At 43.1% G+C, this 26,267-nt stretch overlaps 1 protein-coding gene across 1 annotated transcript; it reads left to right on the top strand.

Annotated features, from left to right (window-relative positions):
• Positions 1 to 3,002: 3,002 nt before the first annotated feature.
• STAM2 (signal transducing adaptor molecule 2) lies at positions 3,003 to 25,626 on the top strand. The gene is made up of 14 exons (XM_026038159.1): positions 3,003 to 3,056; positions 11,433 to 11,517; positions 14,014 to 14,089; positions 14,192 to 14,287; positions 16,174 to 16,320; positions 18,083 to 18,152; positions 18,914 to 19,100; positions 20,862 to 20,956; positions 21,751 to 21,833; positions 21,999 to 22,086; positions 22,857 to 22,911; positions 23,349 to 23,502; positions 25,079 to 25,248; positions 25,419 to 25,626. Exons 1-14 carry the CDS (start codon positions 3,011 to 3,013, stop codon positions 25,624 to 25,626), a joined length of 1,560 nt encoding a protein of 519 aa, XP_025893944.1. The 5' UTR covers positions 3,003 to 3,010.
• Positions 25,627 to 26,267: the final 641 nt, after the last annotated feature.

Raw genomic sequence — 26,267 nt, 5'->3', positions numbered from 1 at the left:
TCAGGAGCAGAATTATTTCTTTCTTGATACATTTGACTCTAATCAGAGATGCTTGTTACATGTTGGGGTTAATCTTATCGACTTTACTCGTTTGTTGCAATCACCAAGACTCTTGGTCTCCTCCTCTGTCTTTGTATTCTTGTTTTTTGTTTTGTTTTTGTTTTTATGATGTGGAGCAAGACTCACAGCATAATCCAGACTTGTTTTGTAATTTCAGATGAGATAATTGCTGAGTGTATTAAATATACACGACCATGTATATGACCCTGATACAACGGCTGATTGTGGAGGGTGTAGCTGTATTGCTGTTTTCTCCCCTACGGGAACACGCATTATGAGTGGCTGTATATACTGAGAACTAATTCAAAATACGCCTTTGCACCCTCTATATTGTGTTGTTAATTGTGTGCTTCAGGGCACAACGCGAATGTCCCCAACTCCGCCTTGTGTCCACACGACCATCCCAAAATGACACCCAGAGCTGGGAGCTGCTCTGCGCTCCGTCTGGAGGGTCCGACTGCACAGTGATGTGGTGGAAGGAGCAGGCTTAAGGTTTCATCCAATTATTTAAATAGTAGCGGTATGTTCTGTTTATGTTATATCTGTTCATATAAGGCATGTCTGTATAAAGTAAAAAATCACACGTGCCAGAGTGTTTCTGCCCTTTAGTGCAGTATCTCCTTCTGCGCAAGAAGGGCACGACCGACAGCCTGGCAAACGGAGTAAAAGCAGAGCAGCATTAACACTGCGCTGCCCTTCGGCTTCTTCCTTTGTCACAAGTGTCCCCCCCGCAATAAAACCAGATTTTTGGGGGGCAGGTCATGCTCACGTGTTCCTTTGGAAATGCTTTGTGGGGAATTGTTCCCAGCATTTTTGTTTAGACGGTGTCTCCCTCTGCATGACTCCCAAATGGAGCAAGAGCACAGAGGAACCATTGTAAAAAAAAGCATTTCAGTAACCAACCAAACAAATCAGACAAATAAACAAGGGGTCATCATAGAAGAACGTTGCATCTAGACAGTTATTTAAGAGTTACCGAAGTTTTTAAAAGGCAAACGTTTTGTACAGTATAGATTTATTCTTTCAAACATGTTACAGGAGCTTAGAAATTAAAGCTCCCCACACGTGTACAAACCCAATGTGGTACAGGTGACACGGAGGTAGCACAGGGGGCTGGGAGGTGACCAGTTGGATGCGCAGCGAGTTGCTGGTGAAGCACTGGGCATCGCTCACGGACACGGGCGCTTGCAGGTGGGCCCGGGCACGTCAATATGTGAGATATAGGGTCGTGCACTGCTCAGGGCTCCGCGATAAGCAGATTACCAGATTTGGAGTCTGGAAAAACAGGCTTAGAAATAACATTTTGCTTTAATAGTTGCTCTGCAGCGCTTCCTAGGAGTTCTGCTTAATGAGCGGCTTCTTCCTGCAGGATTCAGCTAATTGGCCATGCCCTGATTTTTTTCTTTTCTCTTGCTGGGCCTTATCATTGTGGTGGGTTTTATTATTTACCGTGGGATTTAGGTTTATTAAAATGCGTTGGGAAATGTCCTGTGGTTTGGTTGTGGTGTCGCCTACAGTAGAGATTCCGTGGACGATTCTGCACCGGAGTGTCCGAAACCAGGGCTTGGATTCAACACAGATGCTCTTCATTTCCCAACTTCTAAAAGATATGACAAAACTCCGATGTATCAATGAGTGGATAAAACCTGTACATGAAAAAATATGACATTCAGTTCAACATAAAGGTGACAAAAACAACGTTACGGGACTTTAAGAACTGAAAAAACTACCCATTTATTCACATGCGCAACTGCTGCAATTGTTGCACAATGTGTGACACTGTGGAGGGTGAGAAAGCTGGAGTTATTAAATGAGAAAACTCATTGTCTTGCATTATACGTAACTCATTACAATTCACTATTTCAGCCAGACAACATTAGTGTTTATTGCATTTCTGCACAAATTGACTCATCCTTCCTCCTTAAGGCAATTCAACAAATTAGTGCCATTTTTATTCAGCCCGATTCATTAAGTGAAATTATAAGTTTCAGTTTAATTAGTAAGACCTGGGGACAGGAGCTCCATTTTGCCTCAGAAAGGCGGCGGTCGGAGGTCATTCCCGGCTCGGGGAGCGGTTTTCGGGACTCCGAGGAAACGAAGCAAGGCTGCCACCTGCAGACAGGCGGCAACGGGGACACGGGAGCCCGGCGGGAGCCCAGCACGGACCCGCCGTTAGAAACCGCAGATTCAATCACCAGAAGCACCGGGCACCTTGTACTACCCCAGCTCCGGCTCCAGACGTATAAAGTGCTCAGGAAGTATAAGCTCTACCTTCATTGTGAAGAAACCTCTGTGAATTGTCCCATGAAAAGATAGTACCTAACAAAACCCCTAAAAAATTTACCAATCATGCTAAAAACTGTCTTTCAAGCAGAAAATGCAGCCATTACACCCTAAAGATTCAGACATGCTTTTCACAGCTAGAGGAAAACTGGGGGACCCTGAAACTTAAAAAAAAAATGACTCCCATAGAAGTGCTTCCAGAAAGGTTATTGTCAGGAGTTTTGAGCGCTCGTTTTCTGACAGGATCGGGATGTTTTTGCACGGCTGGGCTCGCGGAGCCGAGCCTGGGGACTGCTCCCCGGCCGCGCTCTGCCGGGCGCCTCCCGCCTCGCTCCCGCCGCCACCTCAGGCACCAACCGCCACCGCCTCAAGATGGCGCCCGCGCGCTGACGTCACAGCCCACCAACCGCCAGCGCGGCCCCGCCCCCTCCAGGGACCAGCTTGGTCACGCCCCTTCCACTCGCCACGCCCACTATGGGCGGGGCCGTGGCGCGCGAGGCCCCCGCCGCGCTGGGCTGCCCGCGCGGTGCCTGTGTGTTGGGGGTGCGCTGTGCGTGCGCGGCGCGGCGCGGGCAGCCGCGCGGGCAGCCGCGCGGGGGCCTCGGCGGCGGCGGGGCGGGCGGTGCCGCTGAGGCGCGGAGCGGGCGCCGCCGCCGCCGTTTCCGCCATGCCGCTCTTTGCCGCCAGCCCCAACGCGTTCGAGCAGGACGTGGGTGAGACAGCGGGCACGGGGACACCGCGCTGCACCGCCCCCCCGCCGCGGGGCCCCTCGCCCTGGGCACCGCGCCTGGCCCGCCCCCACCTCGCCGCGGCCGTTAACGGCCGGCCCCAACGGCCGTTCCTGAGGGCCGCGCGGCGGAACGTGAGGGGATTGCTCTAAAAAAAGCAGCTTTCTGGAGGGGTCCGCGGCGCTCCGGGCCCCCCTGGGCCTCCTGCGTGCGTGGAGCTTGAGGGGCCCCCGTTGGGCTTGTCGCTTCTGGCCCCGAAAAGCGGCGGAGCGGCTCGGTTCGAGTCGGCGGCGCCAGCCCGCCCCCCCGCCGTGGTGACAGCCGTGTGGTGGCGCCGGGCTGAGCCCCGAGCTCCCCAGGGCTGCAGGAGGCTTCCTTGGAGCCGCCGCGCGGCCTCGCGCCCTCCTCAGCCTGCTCTGCGGGGCTCCCCGTTAAGGGTAATGGTCTGCGTCTGCCGCAGGGCAAAAAACAGTTAAAAATGAAAAATAAACAGCCCAGTCATATTTAGAGTCGTTGATTCCCTGGTGTTTTAGGTAGTGGAACAATGTGACATTCTTAGGATTTTTCTCAAGGCTGGAATATAACTTGTAGAAAACACTGCTGTTCACTTTCCTGTTCTAACACCTCTCTTGTGCGTCGAATACGTCGGTCTGTTTTCTTGACACACCTTCAAGGTTTGCGCAATAAAAGTATTCGCTGTCTCCTCCTCTTTCCCCAAGCCAACGTTGGATCTTTAATGTTGACCTGTGATTAAAATGAAAGTGGAAACTTGTGAAACCAGCAGTGTGTGGTCCGGGTGTTTGAAGTATCCCCTGAAGCCCTTCTGCGTGCTAGCCGGAGATATCTTTGACGTGGACCTAAGGGGGGTATTTGGAAAAACAAAGACTTTCTAACTGAGGAATCTCGTATTTGCAGAGAATTCTTTGGCCAACCTGAAGGATTCCAGTGCTTCCAGACTTTATATTACTTCAAAAATGGCAGTCTACTTGTATTTTCTTAAAATTCACTTATTTAAACTTGGTGAAATGGTGTACATTTATTGAGATTAAACAGGTGCAGTAGAATAAGAACTTTGTAGGCTAAATCATATGGCTACTAGCTAAGAAAGATCTATGTTTACCATTAATGGCCTTTGTTTTATTCCTCTGTAAATCAGAATTTCATCAGAATTTGATGAAATTATCAAATGTGAATGATTTGTTCTGTAGCTTGTAGTTTTCATGAGAGTCCTGCTCATGGTTTTAAGATGCTTCTGTCAGGATTTAATTAATATTTATCTCTAATTTTTCATTATAAAAAACCCTGGGTACAAACCGTCAATACAGTTGAGCTCAGGTGATGTTTGATGCCCCTGAAAAGGAGAGATGTTCCATGTTGCCACCTCACCCATATTTTTTGGATTCCTCACCAAACAGATTCAGCCCTCCAGCTCGGCAGAAAACTTTGTAGTCCAAACAAAGTATCTGGCTGCTGAGCTGAGTGTATAGGAAGGTGAAAGGATCATGAATTGGGAGTTTGGCGAGCTGGAACAGCTCAGCAGAAGCTGCAGAAATGGAGGTGGAAAGGAGAGGCAGGATTTCTCCGCAGAGCAGGACTCGTTGGGGAGGGAGCGAGCAATTAGGCTGAATCAGTTGTCTTTTTGGACTGCACATCTTGTAATACTGCTGCTTTCTTGGAGCGCCTTCAGAAAAATGCGGATAAACAGAGTTTTGCTTTGTCACAGCTGTTTTTGCTTCCATGACTCCAAGTCCTTATGTTTGCTTTTCAGCAGAGCTGCACAGAGTATTAATTCGTTGGCATCTGCTCTCATCTCTTTGTAAGCAGTTGTGGTGTCACAGGATTAACCTATGGAATAGTGTTTTAGAGGAGCTAGATTTCTTTCACTTGTTTTTCCTGCGGAGAGCATTCTCCAAAACTTCACTTCTTAAAGGGTCAGAAGCTTTTAAATTTCCTATCTAAATCTCCTCAATAGTTAGTTCATGTGCACTTTGTGTTTTCTCGGTGTTGTCCTTTCTCTTAAATAAGTCCATCTTTTAAGTACTTGCTTCTTTCATAGAGAGCAACCGATTCCTTTTCACCTCTGTTAGTCATCTTTCCTAAGATTGGCAATGTGGCCAAGGCGGGTTGGGAACTTTTTCTGTGCTAATTTGAACATAGTTGTCCAGAATTGTGCCGCAGGTTGTATCTTGTATAAGGCATCTGATACTTCCTTGTACTTTGGTGAAGTGTTTGCCTTGCTTTGTGTTGGTGACCCCTGTCCTCTCATGTTAGACTTCAGTGCACTTGTCATTCTGTTGCCTCTGTTTTACACCCTCTGTTTCCAGCTCTTGAGCGAGCACTTAGTTTCTAGGAGAATCTTCCCTTTGCTTTGAGGAGATGTGAGTTTATGTTTTCTCTAAATGTAATCTTTTTCACCTAATTCACACCTCAAGGGTTTTCATGTCTCCTTCCCTCTTTGTGTTGATGACACCTTTCAGCTTTCCTCTCTTTTTATTGCAAGACCCTTCCTCTTGCTATTCATGTCAACAAAGGTTTTAGCAATATTGATTTCAAGACCACCTTGGAGGCATTGAGGAGGTAAACCCTCCCTGGCATCCACTGTGCTTTATGTTACCTATGTGTTAAGGTGGTTCTTCGTGCTGCGGAGTGATCCAAGAGCTGTAGCTCGTTACTTACACCTGATATGCTACGAAATATTTTGCTGTGCAATCTGAACAGACCAGTTAGTCTTTGCTAAGGTATCTTCATGTAGAAAAATACCTGAATTGTGTTGCAGTTTACCACATTTGTCCTTTGCTTTTCAGTCTGTGATAATTCTTGCTTTCAGTATGTGTTCTGAAGTCTTGCAAATGTTTGAAGACAAGCTATAATAGTTGTTGGTGTTCAGGTCTGTCTTTTTTTTAACCTCCTTTAAGCATAGGGATCCCTTTTTTTCAGGCTTCGATCTGTGGCTCAGTCTCAGTTAATTAAACCTTTACTTCGGTGTGTGCAATGTTTGTGTCGCTTCCTTCTCATCCCTGGGTTTATTGCTTCTCTGCTCCTAGGTGTAGTAGCCCTGCCTCCCCCAGCCCAGGCTTTGCCTCATCACAGCAGCACTCTTTTTTGTTACTATGTTATGAAATATATTTTGCTGTATCTGAATACTCATACTGATTCATATAATTTTGGTGCCTACCACTGTCCAGAACGCAACTTTGTTACTGGCTCCCTAGTTATTTTGCTGTTTCCTTGGAGCTTTCGAATTGTCTGACTGCAGTATTGTTTACTTCCCAGCGTATTGCCCACGTGGCGGAATGAGGGAAAATGTCAGATTTGCTGTTTAAGCTAAAATTGCTTCTCAGAGCCTTCTCAGTGCACAAAAAATGCCAAAAATCCCTGCCAAAAATATTTTTAATATTCCACTCTGCTGCTCTTATTTTAAAATAAAACATAAAAATATTCAGAGTGACGTGAGTGGGGTATAGTTACTAACTGCGATTGCTGGAACTGGCTTTTCCAGAAGGACAGTTTCCCATGCAGTTTTACTGGAAATGTAAGTCACATTATGACTATAGTGACCTTGTTTATAACTGAAAATTAAAGCTGGATTTTTTAGGTCATTTCTCTAGCCTATGTATACAAAGAGAGAGTAAACAAAAGGCACTGTGTAGGATGTTAGGCTGTGTTGTTCTACTTTATCTTCTAAAAAAGCAAAACAACAACAAAGCAGTAGCCTGGAATTTCCTCTTATTTTAAGTTTTCATATGTAAATGTATTACATTTTCTTTTACATACTTTTACATACCTAGATTTATGAAATATAGATGATTGCGGTATAAAATCTAGAATATTTGTACATCTGCAAAATTTTATATCACATAGCGGTCAGTCTTTAACAAACTTCATATCAGATTGAGATGATCTTTGTGCTGAGTCAATGGTCAAGTGCTCACTTGATTTCTACTTTTAGCATAAACTTGTGGGACACAACTGAAAAAGGATTTTTGCACTTTTTTTTTTTTTTTTTTTTTTTTTAATGGACATGTTATTTGTTGTTGCCAGGCTTGGCTCGAGGGGATCCAGGCCTGAAATAACAGTATTTTGCAGTCTTGAAGGCTGTATGTGCAATGCAGAGCTGTCGACAGGACAGGCCTGCTGATCGCGTTGTGTCCGTGTAATACCCTGCGTGCAAACAGGGCTATTGATATCTAGGGAAAGCAGCCAGTGGGGGATTTGTTGTGTAGCAGGGTGAAGTACCTTAATGGTAATCAAACCATTGATTTGGAGGCGCCCACAGAGCTTTTGGGATGCTTAAGGAATTAGGGGAGCTGTAAAGTTCCCACAGTTGCCTTCCTTTCTTCCTTTTGTGTGTTCATACGGGTGCTTTAAGATTTCTCCCAGCTCCTTGTGCTGTTTGCTTGCTTCTTGCAGTTCTCTCAGAATATAGACCCTAGACACGTGTGCAGAGTTCTCACTGCTGTGTGGCAGGGGGCGCGACGTGTGTGTGTGTGTGTTTGCAAAGCTGAGGGTTACAACGCTGGCAACGCATTGCTGCAAATGAAACAGCACCAGCTCCGGACACTATGAAAACTGCAGGGTGTGGGGACAGCTGGCGTTCTCGACCTGTGACACACTCGTTTGTGTAGATCTGGGGCAAGTTCACGTTATATCAACATCTTTAGAGACAGAGGACTTTAAAATGCATAAACAGAAATGCTTTGGAGGATTGCTGCACGTTGCTTGGTTGCAGTCCTGATTGTAATAGTTTCCTGTCTGCTATTTCTGGATTTTACCTGTCCCTTTTTTTTTCTGAAATAAAGGAGAAAAGAACCAGTGCAATTTGTTTGGGAAGACCAATGTTCAGATGCCCTTGAGATACAGCCATGGTTTTGGATGTTGCGTGGTGGGGAGAGGGCTCTGAAAACCCTCCCGTAGTGGTGTACTGGGCTGCAGCAGCATTCTGATCCCTGCTCCTGTGGAGCTGGGCAGTGGTTTGGAGGCAGCAGCTTGACACACTTTTCTCCTCTGGCAGGAGCACCAGTAAACAGTTCCCAGCGCCTCCCCAGCTGCTCATTTTGGTGCAGCTTCCTCTCTTGTGTTAGCATCACTTTTTGCACAGCTGTGTGGCAAATCTGACCAGGGAACTGATCCAGTTAAAAATATTTTTTTTTCATACTGAGCAGCAGTAAAGAAGCAAATTTTGCTTTTAATGTGAGTTATTTTTATAAAACTAAGCTCAAGTTCCTTCATTAACTGCAGGACTGTGTGTATGTATAATTCATAGAATTTCTTAAGGTTTTTTTTCTCTTAGTTCTGAGGAAAACTTGGAAAACACATCCTCCCACATCTGTTTCTTCTGATCAAAGTCCATGGCTCAGCATCTGTGAGGCAGTTACCCTTCAAGATGGTTTTTAAGCTGTGACTGGTGCTAAGCAAAAAGGCAGATGCTGTTAAATGTGTAGTGCTGGCAGGGATGAAGCCTCCAAAGTTTGCCCTGGGCAGAGCGGGATTGCTGCCAGGAGGTTGGGCTGAGCTTTGTTATGGGAGCTGGGCTGTTCTTTAGGGTGGGAACGATGTGGAGGGTTAGGCTTGTCAGTCATGTCTTGGTATGCATTGACATGAAAAGAGCTAATCCGGGATAGCAAATATATACAATTTTTTCAGAGCTATCAAGTCTTTTGCAGAGGAGAAAAGTGACACGCTAGCCTGCAGAGCAAGCGCTGTAAGAGGAGGAGAGCTGCTGGTGTTACCTGCAGTAACGTGAGCTCCACAGACGTGTTCAGCAGCGCCGCTGCTCCACCACCTGGGCCAGGACTAGTCGTGTAACTGGGGGTTTGCAGTGTTCACGCGGCACGTCAAGTGCACGAGCGTACACATGGCTGCTGTGAGCACTCCTCAGTGTCGTGGTGAATTCCCCGGGTCCCTTTATGCTCCGGGATCTGCTTCAGCTATTTCTTTACGGTGATATTTTAGAAGTAATTCTTTTTTTTTTTTTTTTTTTTGGCTAGCAACTGGGGTGTAATAGATGTGTCCTACCAAAGCCTGATAGCTACTATATATATTTTACAAATACTATTGTATTGTGTTTCTTAATACCCTCTTCAAAAGAAGATGGTCTTGCTAGAGTTGCTAGGTCCCGTTTAATATGAAAGTAGTGAAGAGGATGAGAAGGCAGTGTGGGAAGAGGAGTGTTTGGGATCGTAGGAAAAAGATGACAAAGCTTGGTTGTGCGGTGGCATCTATCTTCAGACATGCTTCACTGGTGGAACCAGTGCTGGCTCTTGGCTGAGCAGTCACTTGTGCAGTCACAGGCCATTGCTGAGATCAAATACAATTCCTAATGAGGTTTTACTGCTCCGAAGACTTGAGTATAAAACAAACTCATTTTTTCCTGGCTTCCCTGCCCTTTTGTTGAACTTCCACCGTTTTTTTTTCCATTTACTGCTTTTTATTTCTATCATGTTCCGGTTTCCCGTTTCTCCTCTATCTTTGTGGGAGAAAAGCCTCTCTAGTTAAGTAGCTGCTCCCCCTTGCCCATGGCTCACACTCGGGCCTCCCTGGCACAGGGCACCCACCTTCCAGCTCCTGCTGGCAGAGCGCAGGCAGGTTGGAGCAGGGTCACACCAGGCACGGCAGTAAGGCGTGTGCCCGGCCCCTCTTAGTTGTGCTCTTTGTCACTGAGGCTGCTGTCCCTTGGTGAGGTGGCGTGGTGGGCTCACAGGCTTGGAGGGAAGGAGTCCGGCTGCTGGGGGTGAGGCCTCCACAGAGCAGCTCTGGCCGGCACCAGCTCGTGGCAAACACCAGCCCCAAATGCTGTGCACTCAACACTGCACTCTGTTATTCTTAATTTCTGCTTTGGTCATTATTCAGGATTACAGGCTAAATATTCCAGAAATGTTTTCTGAGTGTAGAGATTTTTTTTTTTTTGAAGAAAAATGCATATTCCATTTCTTAAAATTGCAAGCTTTCATTTACCTTGAAGAGCAATCAGTGATTCTAAATTTTTTATGTGCTTTTTTTTTTCTCCTAGATTTTTTTTTCCCCGATACCTTTTTGAGAAGGTCTGTGTTATACGAACACACTTCCACAACAATATTTAATTCTCTTAAATAGATAACCTCTCTTGTGAAGGTGTCCTGTGGTCAAACTTGGGTATTTCCACCCCTTGTTCCTGCCCTGCTGTTAGCACCTTGCAAGGTTTTGGGGGCACTGCTGGCCCCTGTGTGTGCTTCCCTTGTGGGAGCCCTTCTGCTGAGCTGGCCCAAGGGCTGCTGCAAGCTCAGACTGCAAAACTAAGTGGAGAAGCTGATTATCAGGACACACTTAATTACACCCGTAGAAGGGGGGTTATCCTGCAGTGGTGTTGCTGTCAGCAAACATAGTGTTGGAACAGCTGCTATCACAGAGCACCATCACGGTAATAGTGAATGACCACTCTGTTCTGCTTTTAATCTGCTAAGTAGGCTTTAAAGTGCTCAGGTCCAAAGGGATTTTCTGTCTTCTCTCGCTGAAATAAAATGCTGTAAAAGTAGTGATTATGATACTACACAATCATTTATGAGGTTCATTCTGATGGAATTAATATGCAACATAAAAATCTGAAAGCATTTATCTTTGAATTTAGTCAGAGCATTTAAACTGTGGGAAGTAGTTTATATCTTAAGGCGGAAAATACAATGTATACAATAGTTAATTTGCTGTTTTGAAGTTATCTTAATGGAACTGAAGTATTTATATGTGATTAAAATAACATGACTCTTCCAAAAACTTGAAGGGAAGAGCACAGAAAACCTGAAGTGTTAGCAGTTAATAAAATAAACGAAATGCTGGAAATCTTAAGTAGTCGTCTTCTCTCCATGTAATTATTTTTTCCTCAAAAAAAAAAAAATCCTGTTACAGTATATAGATTTCCTGAAAAAGTAATGTTTTAAGAAGTGTGTTGAATAGGATATGTTTTACAGACCTACTTTTTTCTCCTTTTTTTTACCTTTGGGAACATCTGTGGGAAATGTATAACAGCAAGCATACCTGAAACCTAGAGTGAAATCTGTGACTTAAAGCTGGCATAACTAAACAAACCATATAGAGTGTCTTTCATCATTCACAAGACTGCACTTCAGCAGTTATTTCACTCTTTGCATCTTTTGAATTCTGATCACATCTGCTAGTCCGCTACTGCTCTTTCCATACAAAAAGTGTCATGTACAAAACTTGATCAAAAATTAGCATTAGTCTGGGGTAGAGGACAGGACAGGTCCCCCCTCCACTGCCTCTCCTGGAGAATGTGCAGCGTCAGTTTTAGCAGGGTTGAGAAAGTATTTGGTCACTAGAGACTGAACTTAATAGGATATTTTATTCAATCATTTTTACTTTTCTTTATAGAAAAAGCTACCAATGAATACAACACCAGTGAGGACTGGGGTCTTATTATGGATATATGTGACAAAGTTGGAAGTACTCCGAACGGGTAAGCCACATCTCAGCGTGACACCGTGTCCTTAACGATCATGTGAAAAGAACACTGTTTCTGAAACAGCGCTTCCCAAAATGCTCCTCAGAGCAGCTAGGCAGGAGTGCTACCCATGTGACACTTTGTAAGCTATACAAATATGTGCAGTTGGCTTTGAATCGTTTTGCAAAAAATGTTCCAGCAGGGGAGCAATTGGGATATGCTGGGTGCCTTCCAGTTTTTAAGGAGTTGTGCACAGTAGGCTGACTTATTCATATTTAATGATCTTGCATACATTTCAAGAAGCAACTGTGTCAATAGGAGAAAATGTAACTAGTTTCTTTGCATAAAACGGTCTATTTAAATAACTTAGCCATTCATGATGAAAACCTTGTGTGTGCTTATTCTGTAGAAAGAGTGGGGCAGGTAAAGGATATCAAGGGAAAGAAAATGGGATGAAATCCCAAATCAGTTTGAATCAGTTTAGCCTCAGTGGTAAAATAGAAACATGAGTGCTAATGCAGTGATCCTGTAAGGGCTAAAAGTAACTGGTAATGTTTTGAGTGCTGAAATGTTCAGAATTTAGTGATCAACTTGTCCTTGGAACTGGTAAGTAGACATTATCCTTAAGTGAATCTTGGAAGCTTTTTTTAAACAGTTATACGTAATGTTTAAGATTGCACTGAGAAAGTTCTTTTTGTGTTAATTACCTCCCACAGGAAAGAATGGCAAATCTGTTCAATCTGGGGATCTTTAGTCTTAAAGAAAAAAGTGTGGAATGTACTTTGATTCTTTTCTGAAGTCTTTCCCCTCCTCTTCCGCTTCTGTTTTTTTAATGCCAAAATATTTCTGAAGATGTGACTGTTTTAAATTGCTTTGTTGAAGGGGAGAGGCGATTCTAAAAACTGATTTCTTTTTTTAATAATTGTATAAAGCAAATGTATATTTAAATTTGAAATTCTGAATTTTAAAATATCATTGCAATTTGTATAGTTGCCTCTTCCATCCCTGTCCCTGCTAAGAACAATTTTATGAAAATATTGTCACCTGAACTTATATACTTGCAATAGATTTATTATGTATGTATGTTGACTTTCTGGATTGTTTGTACATTATATATGACTCAACTTATTAAATGTTGAGACTAAAACTGTGCTTCTGTGGCTATGTCTACATGAGCAAGTAACTCCTGCCATAGGACTGGAGTAGGAAATCAGCTCAGTTGATATTGAGGCCCCTATATCTGCTGTACAGCTCAGATCTTTACCTCTTCAGGTTTAGTCTCCCCTCCTAAATGGAGTAACTACCCAGGCCTTGGTTGAAACTTTGTGTGGAGGAGCAGTTGCTGGATCTGGCCCTGACGGCTCCCTGGGAGGTTGGAGCCTGTCTGGGGACACGGGGGAGCTTCTGGCTCAGTTTCATCCAGCAGGAAGTTGATTTGCTAGCCCCAAACCCACCCAGTGAGCTGAATCCATGTGCAGCTTGGGGAAACGATCGCAGAATATTTTTTCAAAGCTGCTCCAAACCCAAATGTGAACATAGATGCAACTTAACTTTCTGGCATGAGATCTCAGTGTAGATGTAATGCGGTGAAATCTGGTCTAAAACCAACTTCTTTCGTGTTAACAGTGAAACAGTTTAGTTTAGGTTTTGCACAGGCCTTTTTTTAAAGCTGCAGTTTCTCAATTGGCAAGATGGAGAATTTGAGCTGCAGAAGGTTGTCGGCTACTTCCCCACCCTCTTCCATGACGGCTCCTTTGGGAGCCTGGTGGTGACCATCTGAAACGTGCTGCAGGGAGGGAACAGGGTGCCCATCGCTGGCCTCAGAGAGAGGCCCCTCTGGGCTTGCAGCATCCCCATGTGCTGAGAGCAGGTGGAGAAGGGGCCACAGCAGCTTTGCTGCAGGGTCTCCTGTGTTTAAGGGTCTTCATTCTGTTAAGTAATGGTGGCCGTGAAGCCTTACCATAGCCTCAGCTGTTACCTGCCTTTATTTTACATAAAGATTTTTATTATGTTTTTACATAACTATTTTTTCATTTGTTTTGGCATCTTAAATATCTTGGAAATGAGATCCAAGAGCTCACAATATGTGAATACTATTTTTAAATTAAATCCATAGAGTCTTTTTTGTAGGTGATTTATATAATTTTTAATCACTGCTGCTGACTTTCTGTTTTGTTTATGTTGCCTTTTCCAATTTTGTCTTTTGCATCCATTTCCCTAATGCAATGGCCAGAGCTCCCTTTATGACCCATTAGCAGCTCTATGGCAGCTAGTACAAAATACCTGCATACAAATGGAGTCTGTTCTAATCTAATACCTTTATAAAAACATCTTGTTACATATTTTTTCCAGTATTTTTTTTCTTGCTCTGGTGTGGGAGAATTGTAGTTTAGATTACATTTTTAATAGGTCGGATTTTGTTTGCTTAGCCTGCTTGAGTAGCTGATATCAGACCTTTTGCAGATTATAATGTCAGTCACATTTATCACTAATACTCTATTTCTTTCCTAGAGCAAAAGATTGCCTTAAAGCCATTATGAAGAGAGTAAACCATAAAGTTCCGCACGTGGCTTTACAAGCACTTACAGTGAGTAGGCTCTTGCCTCCCATTTAACTCAGCTCATCTATGCTTTTGATTTGGGCTGTTGGCATTGTGGTCACACTTTCATAATTTTCTTTCTGTTGTCAGCTTTTAGGAGCCTGTGTATCAAACTGTGGAAAAATATTTCACTTAGAAGTATGTTCTCGTGATTTTGCTAATGAAGCTCGCAGTATAATAAATAAGGTAACTTTTTATAACCTTAAGTAATGGGGGAGAACGATTTGACAACTGTGTCTTCTGTCAACAGAGCACACACTTGGCAAAGCTAATGTTATAGTTATATGCTAATGTTATAGCTAATACATGTGCCTTTGTTTTGATGAAACTGAAGATTCTGTGCTGTGTCTTAGCACTAAAACTTATGTGCCTTTATTTTTACTATGAAATACAATATATTAAGTAGACGATATGTTGATGTTTTCTACCTGGTTAAAGTCTTTACAAAATTACATGAGAAATGTTAATTAATCTGTGATAATGGTGAAAGCAACTTTCCTTGAGTTTATTTGGCAGGAGTGTAATTCAGAGGCTAAAGTAGAAAGGGAAAACTGAGGAAGTTAAATGTAATCTTCTAGAGGTCAAGGAGGGGGTCCTCAGCTTGCTCAGTTTCTAGGGATTCTCAGAGCATTGAATAAAGTGGCAATAACTGAGAAAGGGAGGCGCTGGGGTCAAGCTGTCGCTGTGAGCTGAATCTGCATGCACTGAGCTGGATAAGCAGAAAGAGCTTCCCTCGAGTTACTGCTCCCGCTGAAGGCCAAAATGGCTAATGGGTAAAAAGAAGATAATCCTCAAAGATGTGGGAGGCCTGGAATCATCAGAGATTGAGCAAAGCAATTAAGGAAACTAATAAAATCGCTAGCAAGCAAAATGAGTTCAGAGCTCTTCTGTTTCTCGCTTTCTGTGGAAAAATAGGCCTTCAAGCCCTCCCCTTTGTTCCCATTAGCACGGGCCATTCTGAAACAGAACATTGACCTTCATGGTCTGACAGTGTTTGCGGATGAAAAAACAACCTTTAATCCCACTGAAGAGTGGTTTACTGGGCTGCAGTTTATTTTGTTGGGAATGGCTTGTGTTTTTCCCCAACTCACTTGAAGAAATAATCTTCAGAGGGCAAAGAAAACTTGCACTTTCTCCCTTTCCTCCAGAAGAGAATTAGTTCAGACAAGTGTAACAAATAATCTCTGTGCTGATACTGAAACTGTCTGGCTGCATCCCCTCTAAGGAAAGGCAGCTGAACCAGCCCTGTTGGCACTCGTGGTGCTGTCGCACGCGAGGTGCTCTGCGGGTCCCACGCTGTCACCCGGGCCAGCTACGTGTGGGGCACACATAGCTGGGCCCAGCAGCCCCAGAACGCTTCTGCACCGGCACGTATGTGAGGTCATGCTGGACTAGCTGAGTTCAACAGTCTTTCCATTAACTGACAGGAGGAACAGAAAATGCACAGAGCTTGGAGTGAGGGTGTTTTTTTCTTTAATCAACTTTGGTAGAAAACATTCCACCATTCCAATATGAGCTAAGTATATATCAGCTACTGACATGAAGAGTTGCTCTATTTGCTCCAGAAAAAAAAAAAAATAATGCTATTAGAGGAGTAAAGGTGAGCTGTGCTCTGCGGCATGTTCTTTAGCAGGACAGTACAGTGATCATGGCTGACTTGTGTGCGTGGGTTACGTGTTTGGGTTGAGGCTGTTGGCAGCTGAAACCTGCAGCCCTTGGCGGGGAGAAGGCCTTTTGGAGCTAGAGGCTAGAGAAGAGCAGAGGGGAAGAGCTGCTGCAGGCCAAGCCTGGGCCCAGCTTTGCTTTGCTGCTGCTGCCCCAGTCCAGTATCTTGCTCTCCCAGCTGCTGTCCCTGCGCCCCAGTTCCTACATTGGGAACTGGTGATGCCGCCTGTCCCTAGGACTGCCAGATGACATGCTTGGTGGGAGATGGAAGGAGCCACTGCAGGTGCTATGGTGGCACTCCGGGTGATGCATAGTTCCTTCTCGTGAGAGAATCAGAATCGAGGAGACCTATATAGGGGTATGCACATATACACAAGCATCTTTCTGAATGCAATTTTGTCTCGTAGGCTCATCCAAAAGTGTGTGAAAAACTAAAAACTCTAATGGTGGAGTGGTCAGAAGAATTTCAGAAAGACCCACAATGTAGCTTAATATCTGCAACCATTAAATCTCTGAAAGAAGAAGGTGTAACTTTTCCTGCAAGTGCATCACAGGTAAAAAATGACTTTTTAAATTGTGATTTGGTATACCTACTACGTTTTGCTGCTATTAGGCCGCAAGCATTGAAGGAAAATGGAAAGTTGTCCAAACAAGATCTTGTTTGCCTTCAGTCAGATAGTAGGATCCTTGTTCTAATTCGGTCTGTTCCTTACACTGAGGAAGATCATTTCTGCTCATGCTACTGTTTTTATTTCTTTGCGTTCGTAAGAAAAGTACGAAGCACAGACTAAAGACTATTTCACAATGCCTTTGAGTTACTTCCTTTTAGGTCCCTTTTTTCTTTAGATTGTTTTTAGAACTTCCTTGAGCTGTTGCTACCTTAAGTCTTCATATTTCTCCACCCACGTGCTGTACGTGGTGTTTCATGGTTGGAAATGCTGCCGTGCCTCAGCACATGCCTCCGTTTTCCTCACAGAGCCTCCCAAAGCAAAGGGCAGTGCTTGGAGCTGAGATATTACTGAAGAGGATCTAGGCTCTGTTTTCTGTTTCCAAGTTCCCATTTCTTGTTACGTGGTTTTCTGTGCCAGGAGAGTCCCTGGCTCCGCAGTGAGGGATTCTAGTCCCAGCCCCATCCTGTGAGCTTTACCTCTACTGATATATTTTGCCTAGTCTTATGGCAAGCAGAAATATGATTTCTACTTTTCTGAAAAAGATGATGATGATAGATGATTTTCTAAGATTTGCTCATTAAATATTTTAATCTGGCTAAAATCAATACTGAAAGTTAGACCTAGAGCTTCTATTATGTATTCCTTATGTGAAGTTACTTTTCTGTCTTATAGATGTATGGAAACATTTTTTGTTTCTTGTAGTCTCTCCTTCTCCCACAAACCTAATCAGCCTGTGTTTTGACACATATCCTTGATCTAGGATATGTATTAAAACATATGGCAGAAACAGAGAAGATCTAGAGTACTGAAAAATGGAAAATTATGCTTGCTTTCCTGCAAATACTTATAAAATGATGTCTTGATGTTTTTACCTCATGTAGTTCACTGCAAAAAAGCAAAGCTGGTATTTCTTGGGATCTGGTATGCTTGAACAAAATTGTCTTCTAGAACCACTGGTAAGACTAGACAGTGCTAGTGTGGGAAGTTTCCCTTCCTGATACGTGAAGGAAGACTTCCTTGTTCAAGTGGGAATTCTCAGAACGATTTCACCACGCTCTTGCAGAGACTTGTATTACTCAAGTCAATGATTTCCAGCTTGATGTAAACTTACTCTTCATTCCCCTTCTCCTTTCCACTAGTCCAGCTGCTCTCAGTGACTTGCAAACAGCTGCTCCTTTGCCTTAATTATTACTGTTCAGAGCAGAACATTAATGAACATTAGCTGGTGAGGAGGAGCTTACAGCTGTGGGCTGGGCTACGAAAAGGAGCGTCTGAGACATGGAGAGCTCCTGTTGAGCAGCAGCAGGATGTGCAGAGCCTGGGAGTTCATTGCTCCATGCGACTCCAAAGAGCTGTTCTTCCTTGGCAAAACGAGGACAGAAAAGGGAAGAGTAATAATTTCAGTGATATCTGATTATTTCCTGTTTTTGTTTCTTTCGCTGTTTTCCTTTGCTGAGAGAAACAAATAAAACCAGGCTGAGATTCTGGAGGTGGGAGGTTTACTTTGTTTTTCTTTTCTTTGGAGAGTTCTTCCTTTTTCTAGAAGGTCATTTCGACTCAATTTATTCCTGTTTTTTTAAGCATAGTTCTACAGCTTATTTTTCCTTTGTAACATAAAGTTATTCTGTTACTCATACATTTGCAGGCTACCACAAATGCTGCTAAGAATGGTGCATCATCAAGTAAAAGCAAAGAAGATGAAGATATAGCTAAAGGTAAATATCCTGGCAATAGCTTTGGGATAGACTCGTGCTCCAGGACGTGTGTGTTAAAATGCACAGGGCTGGGAAGTGGCCCTTCTGCTGTGCACAGCTTAAAATGAGGGCATCACAGGTTGGGAATTAGCATGCTGATTTGGAGGAGATCTTGCAGGAGGATTTGGGGTGAGATATATATTGCTGAATGGCACAGCCATTAGCATTGTCTGGCGACTGCTCCTTCTTCAGAGAGCTTGGTCTCCTCCCGTTTGCACCTGCACGTTTTGTTTTAGCTTGATACTTCGTGACGCCTTGATGCTTTAAAAAAGCAAATATTTAAATGTTTTATTATTTTGTTTTGTTATATGTTTTATTCTTTCCTCCTTTGAATATAGTTGTTCAGATGTCAGTGAAGAGTTTAGCAGTATTTCTGATCATGCTGACAATGTTGCTGACATTGGTAGCATGTGAGATGATTCAAGTCGTGGGTAGGACCACAGATAGTGATTTTTTTTCTGAAATGTTTCATAACTTGCACGTGATTGTCTTGCCTCTTAATCCTGTTGCAAGGCAGAGTAAAGCTGTTGAAATGTGAAATATACTTAATAACTTGCAGCAAAGATGTTAAATTTCAAGTGTAAGAGGAACAGATACAGACTAATAATATACCTGTAAATACCTTTTTCACTTTTTTGATTAGGAAAGCAAGTTGCTTTTGTATATAAATCTAAAATAGGGATGAAGTATATAGACTTACTTTTTTTTTCTCCTAATTGCAGCTATTGAATTGTCTTTGCAAGAGCAGAAACAGCAACAAATGGAAACTAAATCCTTGTACCCATCTGCAGACATTCAGCAAAACAATCCGAACTCGAGGAAGGTGCGAGCTCTGTATGACTTTGAAGCGGTCGAGGACAATGAGCTCACCTTTAAAAGTGGAGAAATTATTTTTGTTTTGGACGACAGGTATAATATATTCAGCTGAAGGTGCCTTTATTCCAGAACATATTTGTTGTTAGCTTAGCATCTTTCTCCTCTGCATTTTTCTGGTCTTCCTCACATCCATTGAATATTTTCCACTTTTTTTTTTTTCCTTCTCTCCTCTGTCCCCAGACTGTTTTGCCTGACAGAGTTCTTAGGTTCCTGCAAAACAGCCCTGGCCTCCTTTCCCAGTTCTCACACTGATGAGCTCTTCCTTTTAAAGAGAGTTACCTCCTAGACTGTGGGATGCTGCGCGAGCCTTTCTCCCTTCCCTCTCAGCAGCAGCTCTTGCTGTAGCTGGCGAGGTCTAGAGAGGAGCAAAGAGCAGTGACTGCAGTGCCCAGCCTGCTGGCTCAGCTCAGCTGGCTGCTCTGTGTGGAAATGCGGTGGTGAGGAGAGGGGAGCCACTGCCCAGCTGAACTGAGAGCACCCTGTGCCCAGGCAACGCTGCGGTTCTTCATCTTGGTGCAGGGTGACATCTCTGTGACACAGTGGATATTTCTTTCTGTGGACCAGGTCCAGTTTGTTTGCTTTTAAGATGCTTATACGGAAACGCTAACTGTTGTAAGAAATTGTATATGCCTTAAAAATTTAAAACATTTAAAAATTAAACTTCCAAAAAAGTTGTTAAATCTCTGGCCATTATCAGTAAGTCAACTGTGAGACAGCAGTGTCCTTGTGGCTAAGAAGGCCAATGGGCTCCTGGCTGCATCAGGAGGACGTTGCCAGCGGGTCAAGGGAGGGGATCCTGATCCTCTGCTCAGCTCTGGGGAGGCCAAACCAGGAGCACTGGGGGCAGCTCCAAGGGAGAGCTCCCCAGGACAAGGAGCTTCTAGAGAGGGTCCAGCACAGAGTAACAGAGATGATGGACTGGAGCTGCTCTTGTATGAGGAGAGACTGAGCGAGCGGGGCCTATTCAGCCTGGAGAAGAGAAGGCTGAGAGGGGATCTGATCAATGTGTCTAAGTACCTGAGGGGAAGATGTAGGGAGGAAGGGCCAAGCTCTTCTCGTTGGTGGCCAGTGACAGGACAAGGGGCAATGGGGACAAGTTGAAACGCGGGAGGTTCCACCTGCATGTGAGGAAGAGCTGCTTTGGTGTGAGGGTGCCCGAGCCCCGGCCCAGGCTGCCCAGGGAGGCTGCGGAGGCTCCTGCTCTGCAGATCTCCCCAACCCGCCTGGATGTGAGCGGGTGCCCCGTGCTCTGGGTGTCCCTGCTGGAGCAGGGGCTGCGCTGGGGGATCCCTAGAGGTCCCTGCCAACCTCAACCAATCTGTGACTCTGTGATTAAGTATTCTCATTTGTTAGCAATAAAACTGAAGAAAAAGCACCTAAGATGATTACTGTTGCTGTTATCACCATTGCCCTAATGATCATTACAAAGTGCTTCCTCCATACTAATGCAGTTCTAATTAAATGGGCTGTGATAGGTCAATTAAATTTCTAATGCTAGTTCCCACTTGCATACTTCTGAACTATCATGTAATCAGTCTAAAGAATTAAGAACTGAATATAATTGAGCCCTTGCTCTTGAATGCTTTTATTTCTCCCAATACCTGGGTCAGATCCTGGTTTTGGCTTTACTGCTAGCATGCTAATCTCTAGAAATGTTCTCCTTCACCATTGTTATTGGATACAGAGGGAAGCAGGGCATTAAATATCACCAGTTTTCTGTCAAAAGTGCAAAATATGCAGTTGACACTGGAAGTTACTTGTTCAGCGTTTTGTAATACTGCTCCATTTCCCTAGTGATGCCAATTGGTGGAAAGGTGAAAATCATAGAGGAGTGGGACTCTTTCCGTCCAATTTTGTGACTTCTGACTTAAGCGTGGAACCTGAGACAGGTAAGTTAACTACTACAAGCTCGCAGATTATTTTAGCAAGGTGAGTTTATACTGGAACTGTGAATTAGCCCATCAGTAAAACTATTTCCTGGAGTGAGTGTAAGGGAAGAATTGAGAGAAGGATCCTGATTGCTTGGAAATTGGTCAGAGAAGCAATGTCAGTCCTGTAGCTGACTTGCACAGTTTGTGTATCTTGATTCTGAATTGGGACCTTTTTCCTTAGGCAGAAATTCAGTTCAATGTACTGTGGTTCTTCATGAGTAACGTATGTTTGAATATAATTTTACTTCTTTTCAGATGTTTTAAAGGGAGACTTTGACATCAGATATAGTATTGAATAGTATATATGAACAGTATGGTATTGAGCTTATATTGATACTTATAATAATAATTTGTTAAAATTTCAGTCTTAGCTTTATTCATGATCATGATTCTGAAATAAATCCTAATACTGGAAGGTTAATTCAGAATAACCGTATATGTGTTGGAGATGTTCTTGGATGCTGACAGGGTTCTAAAGCCCCTCTTGCTGGGCCTGGATTTGTAGTCAGACTATCAGACCAAAATAAAAATTTGTTAGAGTTTTCTAGGTAAATCCATTTTCCCTTCTACAACAGTTAGGGACTTGTTTTTTCAAGTGGTTAACTTAGATTTCTCTCTCATTTTGATGCCAAGTGGAATTTGAGAAAATTTAGTTGAAATTAGTTTAAAGTTTAAATATTGTTCAATAAAATAATGTACGTTTTAAATCAGTTTAGTAACACAACTGCAGAAAATAATGTTTGCTTTTTTAGCAACTGTGGATAAAAATTCCATTCCTGAGGATGCTGCAGAAGAAATTAAGAAAGCAGAGCCTGAACCAGTTTATATAGATGAGGTATGCAGTCATTTTCTGTCTGTTGAAGTGCTGGTGAAAATACACTTTTGGTACTGGCTGATGGAATATGAACTCCTTTATATAGTTGACTTCTTATATGAAAATTGAAACAGTCTTTGCCATACTTCAGAAATGACTGTTCTTAATCTTCTCTTGACCTTTCAGGAGAAGATGGATAAAACACTGCAGGTGCTTCAGAGCATAGATCCTACAGATTTAAAGCTAGATTCTCCAGACCTCCTAGACTCAGAAGGTACTCTGAGCACTAAGTTTGCTAGTTCTTGCATTTCGTTTCATGATTTGCTGGGTTCAGTTCATTGTTCTTTTGCATTTATTTGAACTTTAGAGAAACCTGTGTCTGTACTAATAGTATGTTGTAGAATAGTTTAATTCTAGTTGGGAGCGTAGGCTTGTGTTTATAACTGAATTTTCTAATAGTTATCAAGGCAGCTCCGTGTTTAGCCATGTGATCAGAGTAGCAGCAAGTGTACTCTGCTCTTTGCAAAATCTGTTCCCCTATCAATACTCGGCCTGAAATAAGTAACTTAAAGCAAGAATTTCTCCAAAATTTGGTTGTTAGAAGTTGAGGATGCTTAAGAGACGATTAATTCAAGGTGTGTAAGAACAACTGAGTGTGTCTCAAAAGAAGTATTCCTAGAATGAAAAAAGTGGGTTCCTCTGCAAGAGGGAAAAATTGTAGACCTTGCAGTGTGCAAGCAAAAATGCAAACGTGTCTTCATGAGTGGCCTTTTGTTTGAAAGAGCAGAATGAAAGAGAGCATGACAAGAAAGCAGAATGAACGGTGTATTTTTCCTCTTAATTTTGTGTGGGGAAAAATGGCTGTTGAATAAAAATGATTATGAGTATTGATTAAAAATGATTTTAATGAAACAGAGATGATACACTCTCCAATTTCATATGCTATCTTAGTGTCATTGGATGGAGCATTTTTTTGTTCTGGATTAGATTTAAAATTCTAACTGTGCAATGCATGAACTGTCTTGATACTTTTTGTCTCCACAGATATTTGTCAACAGATGGGTCCAATGATAGATGAAAAACTAGAGGAGATAGACAGGTGAGCCTTAATCTTAGTGATCTTCTGCATTATTTATTAATTTTCAGTCTGCTGCTGACTGTCCACAGTGGCAGGAAAATGTGTTCAACTAAATCTTCTCCCTCTGGGCCCTCAGGGATGTTTGATGATAAAGGTGTGAGAGGTAAAGTGGCAGCTGACACCTTTACCTCCACATTTACCACACCTGTGGAGGAACCGTTTTTATTTATTTTTTTTTTTAATTTTATTACAGCTAGGCAGTCCCATTGATATGAGGAAACAGAATGGATTCTGGAATTTTTGTGATATAATTGCATAGAAGTTGATCATCTACCTCTTAAGATTTTTTTTTTCTTAAACACTCAAATAGTTTAACAACCTACTTTTTGTTGTTCTTGAAAGCATCACTAGCTGTTAAAAGAAGCTTAGTGTTCATATATATATTTGTTTTGTAACAGAAAACATTCAGAATTATCTGAATTGAATGTGAAAGTTCTAGAAGCCCTGGAGCTCTATAACAAACTGATGAATGAAGCGCCGATATATTCAGCCTACTCAAAACTCCACCATCCTGCACAATATCCACCTACGTCTGCTGGTGTTTCTGTGCAGGTCAGTACCCCTTTCTGGAAATAGCGACTTTCCAAATATAGTTTTCTATTTAAAAAGATGACAGCAAAAATGAAGTGTGGGCTTTCTTGCTAGCCTACGAACAAGCTGACATCACCTTGGGACTTTTTATAGCCTTTAGAATAAAGCACCATTTACGCAGTTGACCAAAGTACTTTCACTTGCAATTGTGTTTGTGTATAATTAAACATACGGTTAAAAAAGTTAATGCAAAGATATGGTTATTGACAAGTCTAAAAGATTCTTTCCGTGGTTAACTTTTCTTTGAAGTTAGAATCGTGCGTTTCGGCAGCTTGGTGGATCTGCTTGCTGTGAGTCATGTTCTCAATCTTCCAGCAAAATGTTACTTAATTATCTAATAGTAGGGAGGTGACAGAACTTTAATATTAGTGCATTAATCATGAGCACAGTGCGCTTTTTCTAAATATAGGAACCCTGCTCTAGATTTAGCTCTTTTTTCCTTGAGAAATAAGCATGTTGTGTTAGTGGGTGTAGGAGCTCAGCGCTGATTTACAGTAGCTCTAATATGGCATATTGGTATTTTAAGAAAACAAAACTGGAAGAGAAAGGGGATTTTAAGGATCTGTTTTAGAGCAAATGAAGGATGAGTGTTTTAGGTGAGTTTTACCTTAATGTTAATTGTTCAGTGAGAGAAGAATAGTTGCCATAGTAACAGCTAGATCCAGAAATGTCAGTTAGTAGTAATTCTGTGCCCTTAACTTGAGATTTGAATTATATTTGGGAGTGAAAAAGTAATTTAAACCGAAAAACAAGAGACGTTTAGTATTTCTCCTAAGATACCCACTTTGGCATCACAAGGTGATGCTGGTCACGCTGAGCCCTGGCAGAGTTATTTGGTGTGACGTTACGTCCTTCTGCCGTGGCCATGCAGCATCAAAATCACAGAACATGAGCCATGCTCTTGCATTTGACTGCTATAAGCAGGTTTTCCCAGCCTCTCCTCTCCTTTAGTGGAAAAGGACTTGAAAGAAATATTAGTTTACCCAGAAATGCGAGAAACAGAAGTTCCTGCTGTTTTTCTTTCATTGTAGTCTTAGAATATTCTCATGTTCTGATTTTCAAAATGTTACTCAGTTACAAATCTCTAGGGATGTACATCTTCCTGCTTAATGGTCTTGTGTTTGTGCATCAAAATATGTGAGCTGGAAATGTTAAAGGAAAGGCAAATGAGAGGAAAAGAAATAAGGTTTCCAGGAGGATCAAAGATTTAGCTGGGTTGTATGTGATACAAAAGGCTGTTCTTGCAGCTTAGAGTTGCAGCCATTAAGCAGTGCATATTGGAGGGGAAGACAACTTGTTAGAATAATGCGTGTTGGTTTAAAACCTACACACGTGTTATGAGGAGTTACATATTTTTTGTGTATGAGAAGCTACATATTTAGAAGCTTGTTGGAAAAACAAACTTGTGCTAGCCTCAGACTACAGTAGCACTGCCCTTGAACCCGTGCTTGCTTGTGCATTGTAACTGTATTCCATGCCACGCTTGCTGTTGTTTAGTTGACAATAAAAGGTATCTGATGTTTCTTCTTATTTACAGTCATATCCTGTGCAGCCACCTAGTGGAAACTACCTGATACAAGGTGTGCACCAAGTCACTGTTTCCCAGGGTTATAGCCTAGGACCTGATCAGATGGGGCAGCTGAGGTCTCTGCCTCAAAACATAAATTCTTCGGGAGCAACCCAGCCTGCCCAAGCTACATATTTAAGGTAACACCTTAACAAACTAGTAACTTCCCGCTACTATTTACTACATTGTTTTACCATTCTGAGACCATAGAGATCACTTTTGGGCTAAGCAAAAATCCTCTTTGCAAATCTGCTGGCGGGCAGCCTAGATGGGCGCTCTTCAGCAGGTGACCTGTGTTGTTGTGTTGCAGCCCCGCCGCGGACTCCGCGCTGAGCCAGGCGTTCGTGCCGCCGAGCCCCGCGCTGCCGCCCGGCGCCGCTGCCGCCTTCCCCGCGCCGCTGCCCGCCGACGTGGCCGCCTACCAGGGCAGCACGGCCGCCCTGCCCCAGGCGGCCGCCTATCCCGCTGCCGCCAGCCGCCCGCAGCAAGCGAGCTACCCGCAGCAGCCCCTGCTCTAAAGGCAGCGGAGCTGCTCTGCCTGCACAAACACGTAGGGTGGCCGCGTGTCGTGATTCTTGGGAACACCTGCTGCTGATGGGAAATGCATACACCTTCTAAATAACTCAGCTGAGAGTGTTAGCATGGTGCAGAGTGAAAACGTACGTCAGATTTGATTGTTGAGCGTTGGCTAAAGACAGCTTGAATTAGATTAGCTGATGGTTTAAAAATGATTTCAGGTGACTTTAACCCCTGTTTTAATGGTGTCTGTTAACTAGCACACAAAGTTTCATGAAACACCACATGCAAATCCAGATTTAACTAGTCCAAAACTCAAATAACTTAATTTTAAATGTATTTCTGGAAACGTGAGGATGCTTGTTATGTGCTGCTCCAGTTAAGCATCTCTTCCTCTGCTATCTCACTATAATCTTATTACTCCCAGTGCTCTAGAGAATCTCTGCAGGTTCAGACCCCTTCCTTTCTTCCCTCTCGCCTCCGGTAGTGAAGTTACGACACATACGCGCTATGGAACTGGGGCAGCAGTACAAGCGAGCACACAAGACCTGCAAGAGAAAAGGATCTGATACGGTGACAGTGAGCACCGTGTACCTACAGACAGAGGAAAAGTGATTTTTACGTTGCTACCTATTAAATCTGG

The sequence above is a fragment of the Nothoprocta perdicaria genome, unplaced genomic scaffold (genome assembly GCF_003342845.1).
Source record: "Nothoprocta perdicaria isolate Ctin4 unplaced genomic scaffold, notPer1 scaffold_203, whole genome shotgun sequence".
Lineage (NCBI taxonomy): Eukaryota > Metazoa > Chordata > Aves > Tinamiformes > Tinamidae > Nothoprocta > Nothoprocta perdicaria.
This window is presented reverse-complemented; position numbering and strand designations above follow the sequence as displayed.

Coding starts and splice junctions, on each gene's coding strand:
- STAM2 (XM_026038159.1), top strand. CDS start 3,011: ATGCCGCTCTTTGCCGCCAGCCCCAACGCGTTCGAGCAGGACGTGG. Junction 16,321..18,082: donor TTCCTGCAAGTGCATCACAG/GTAAAAAATGAC, acceptor ATACATTTGCAG/GCTACCACAAATGCTGCTAA. Junction 22,912..23,348: donor AAACTAGAGGAGATAGACAG/GTGAGCCTTAAT, acceptor GTTTTGTAACAG/AAAACATTCAGAATTATCTG.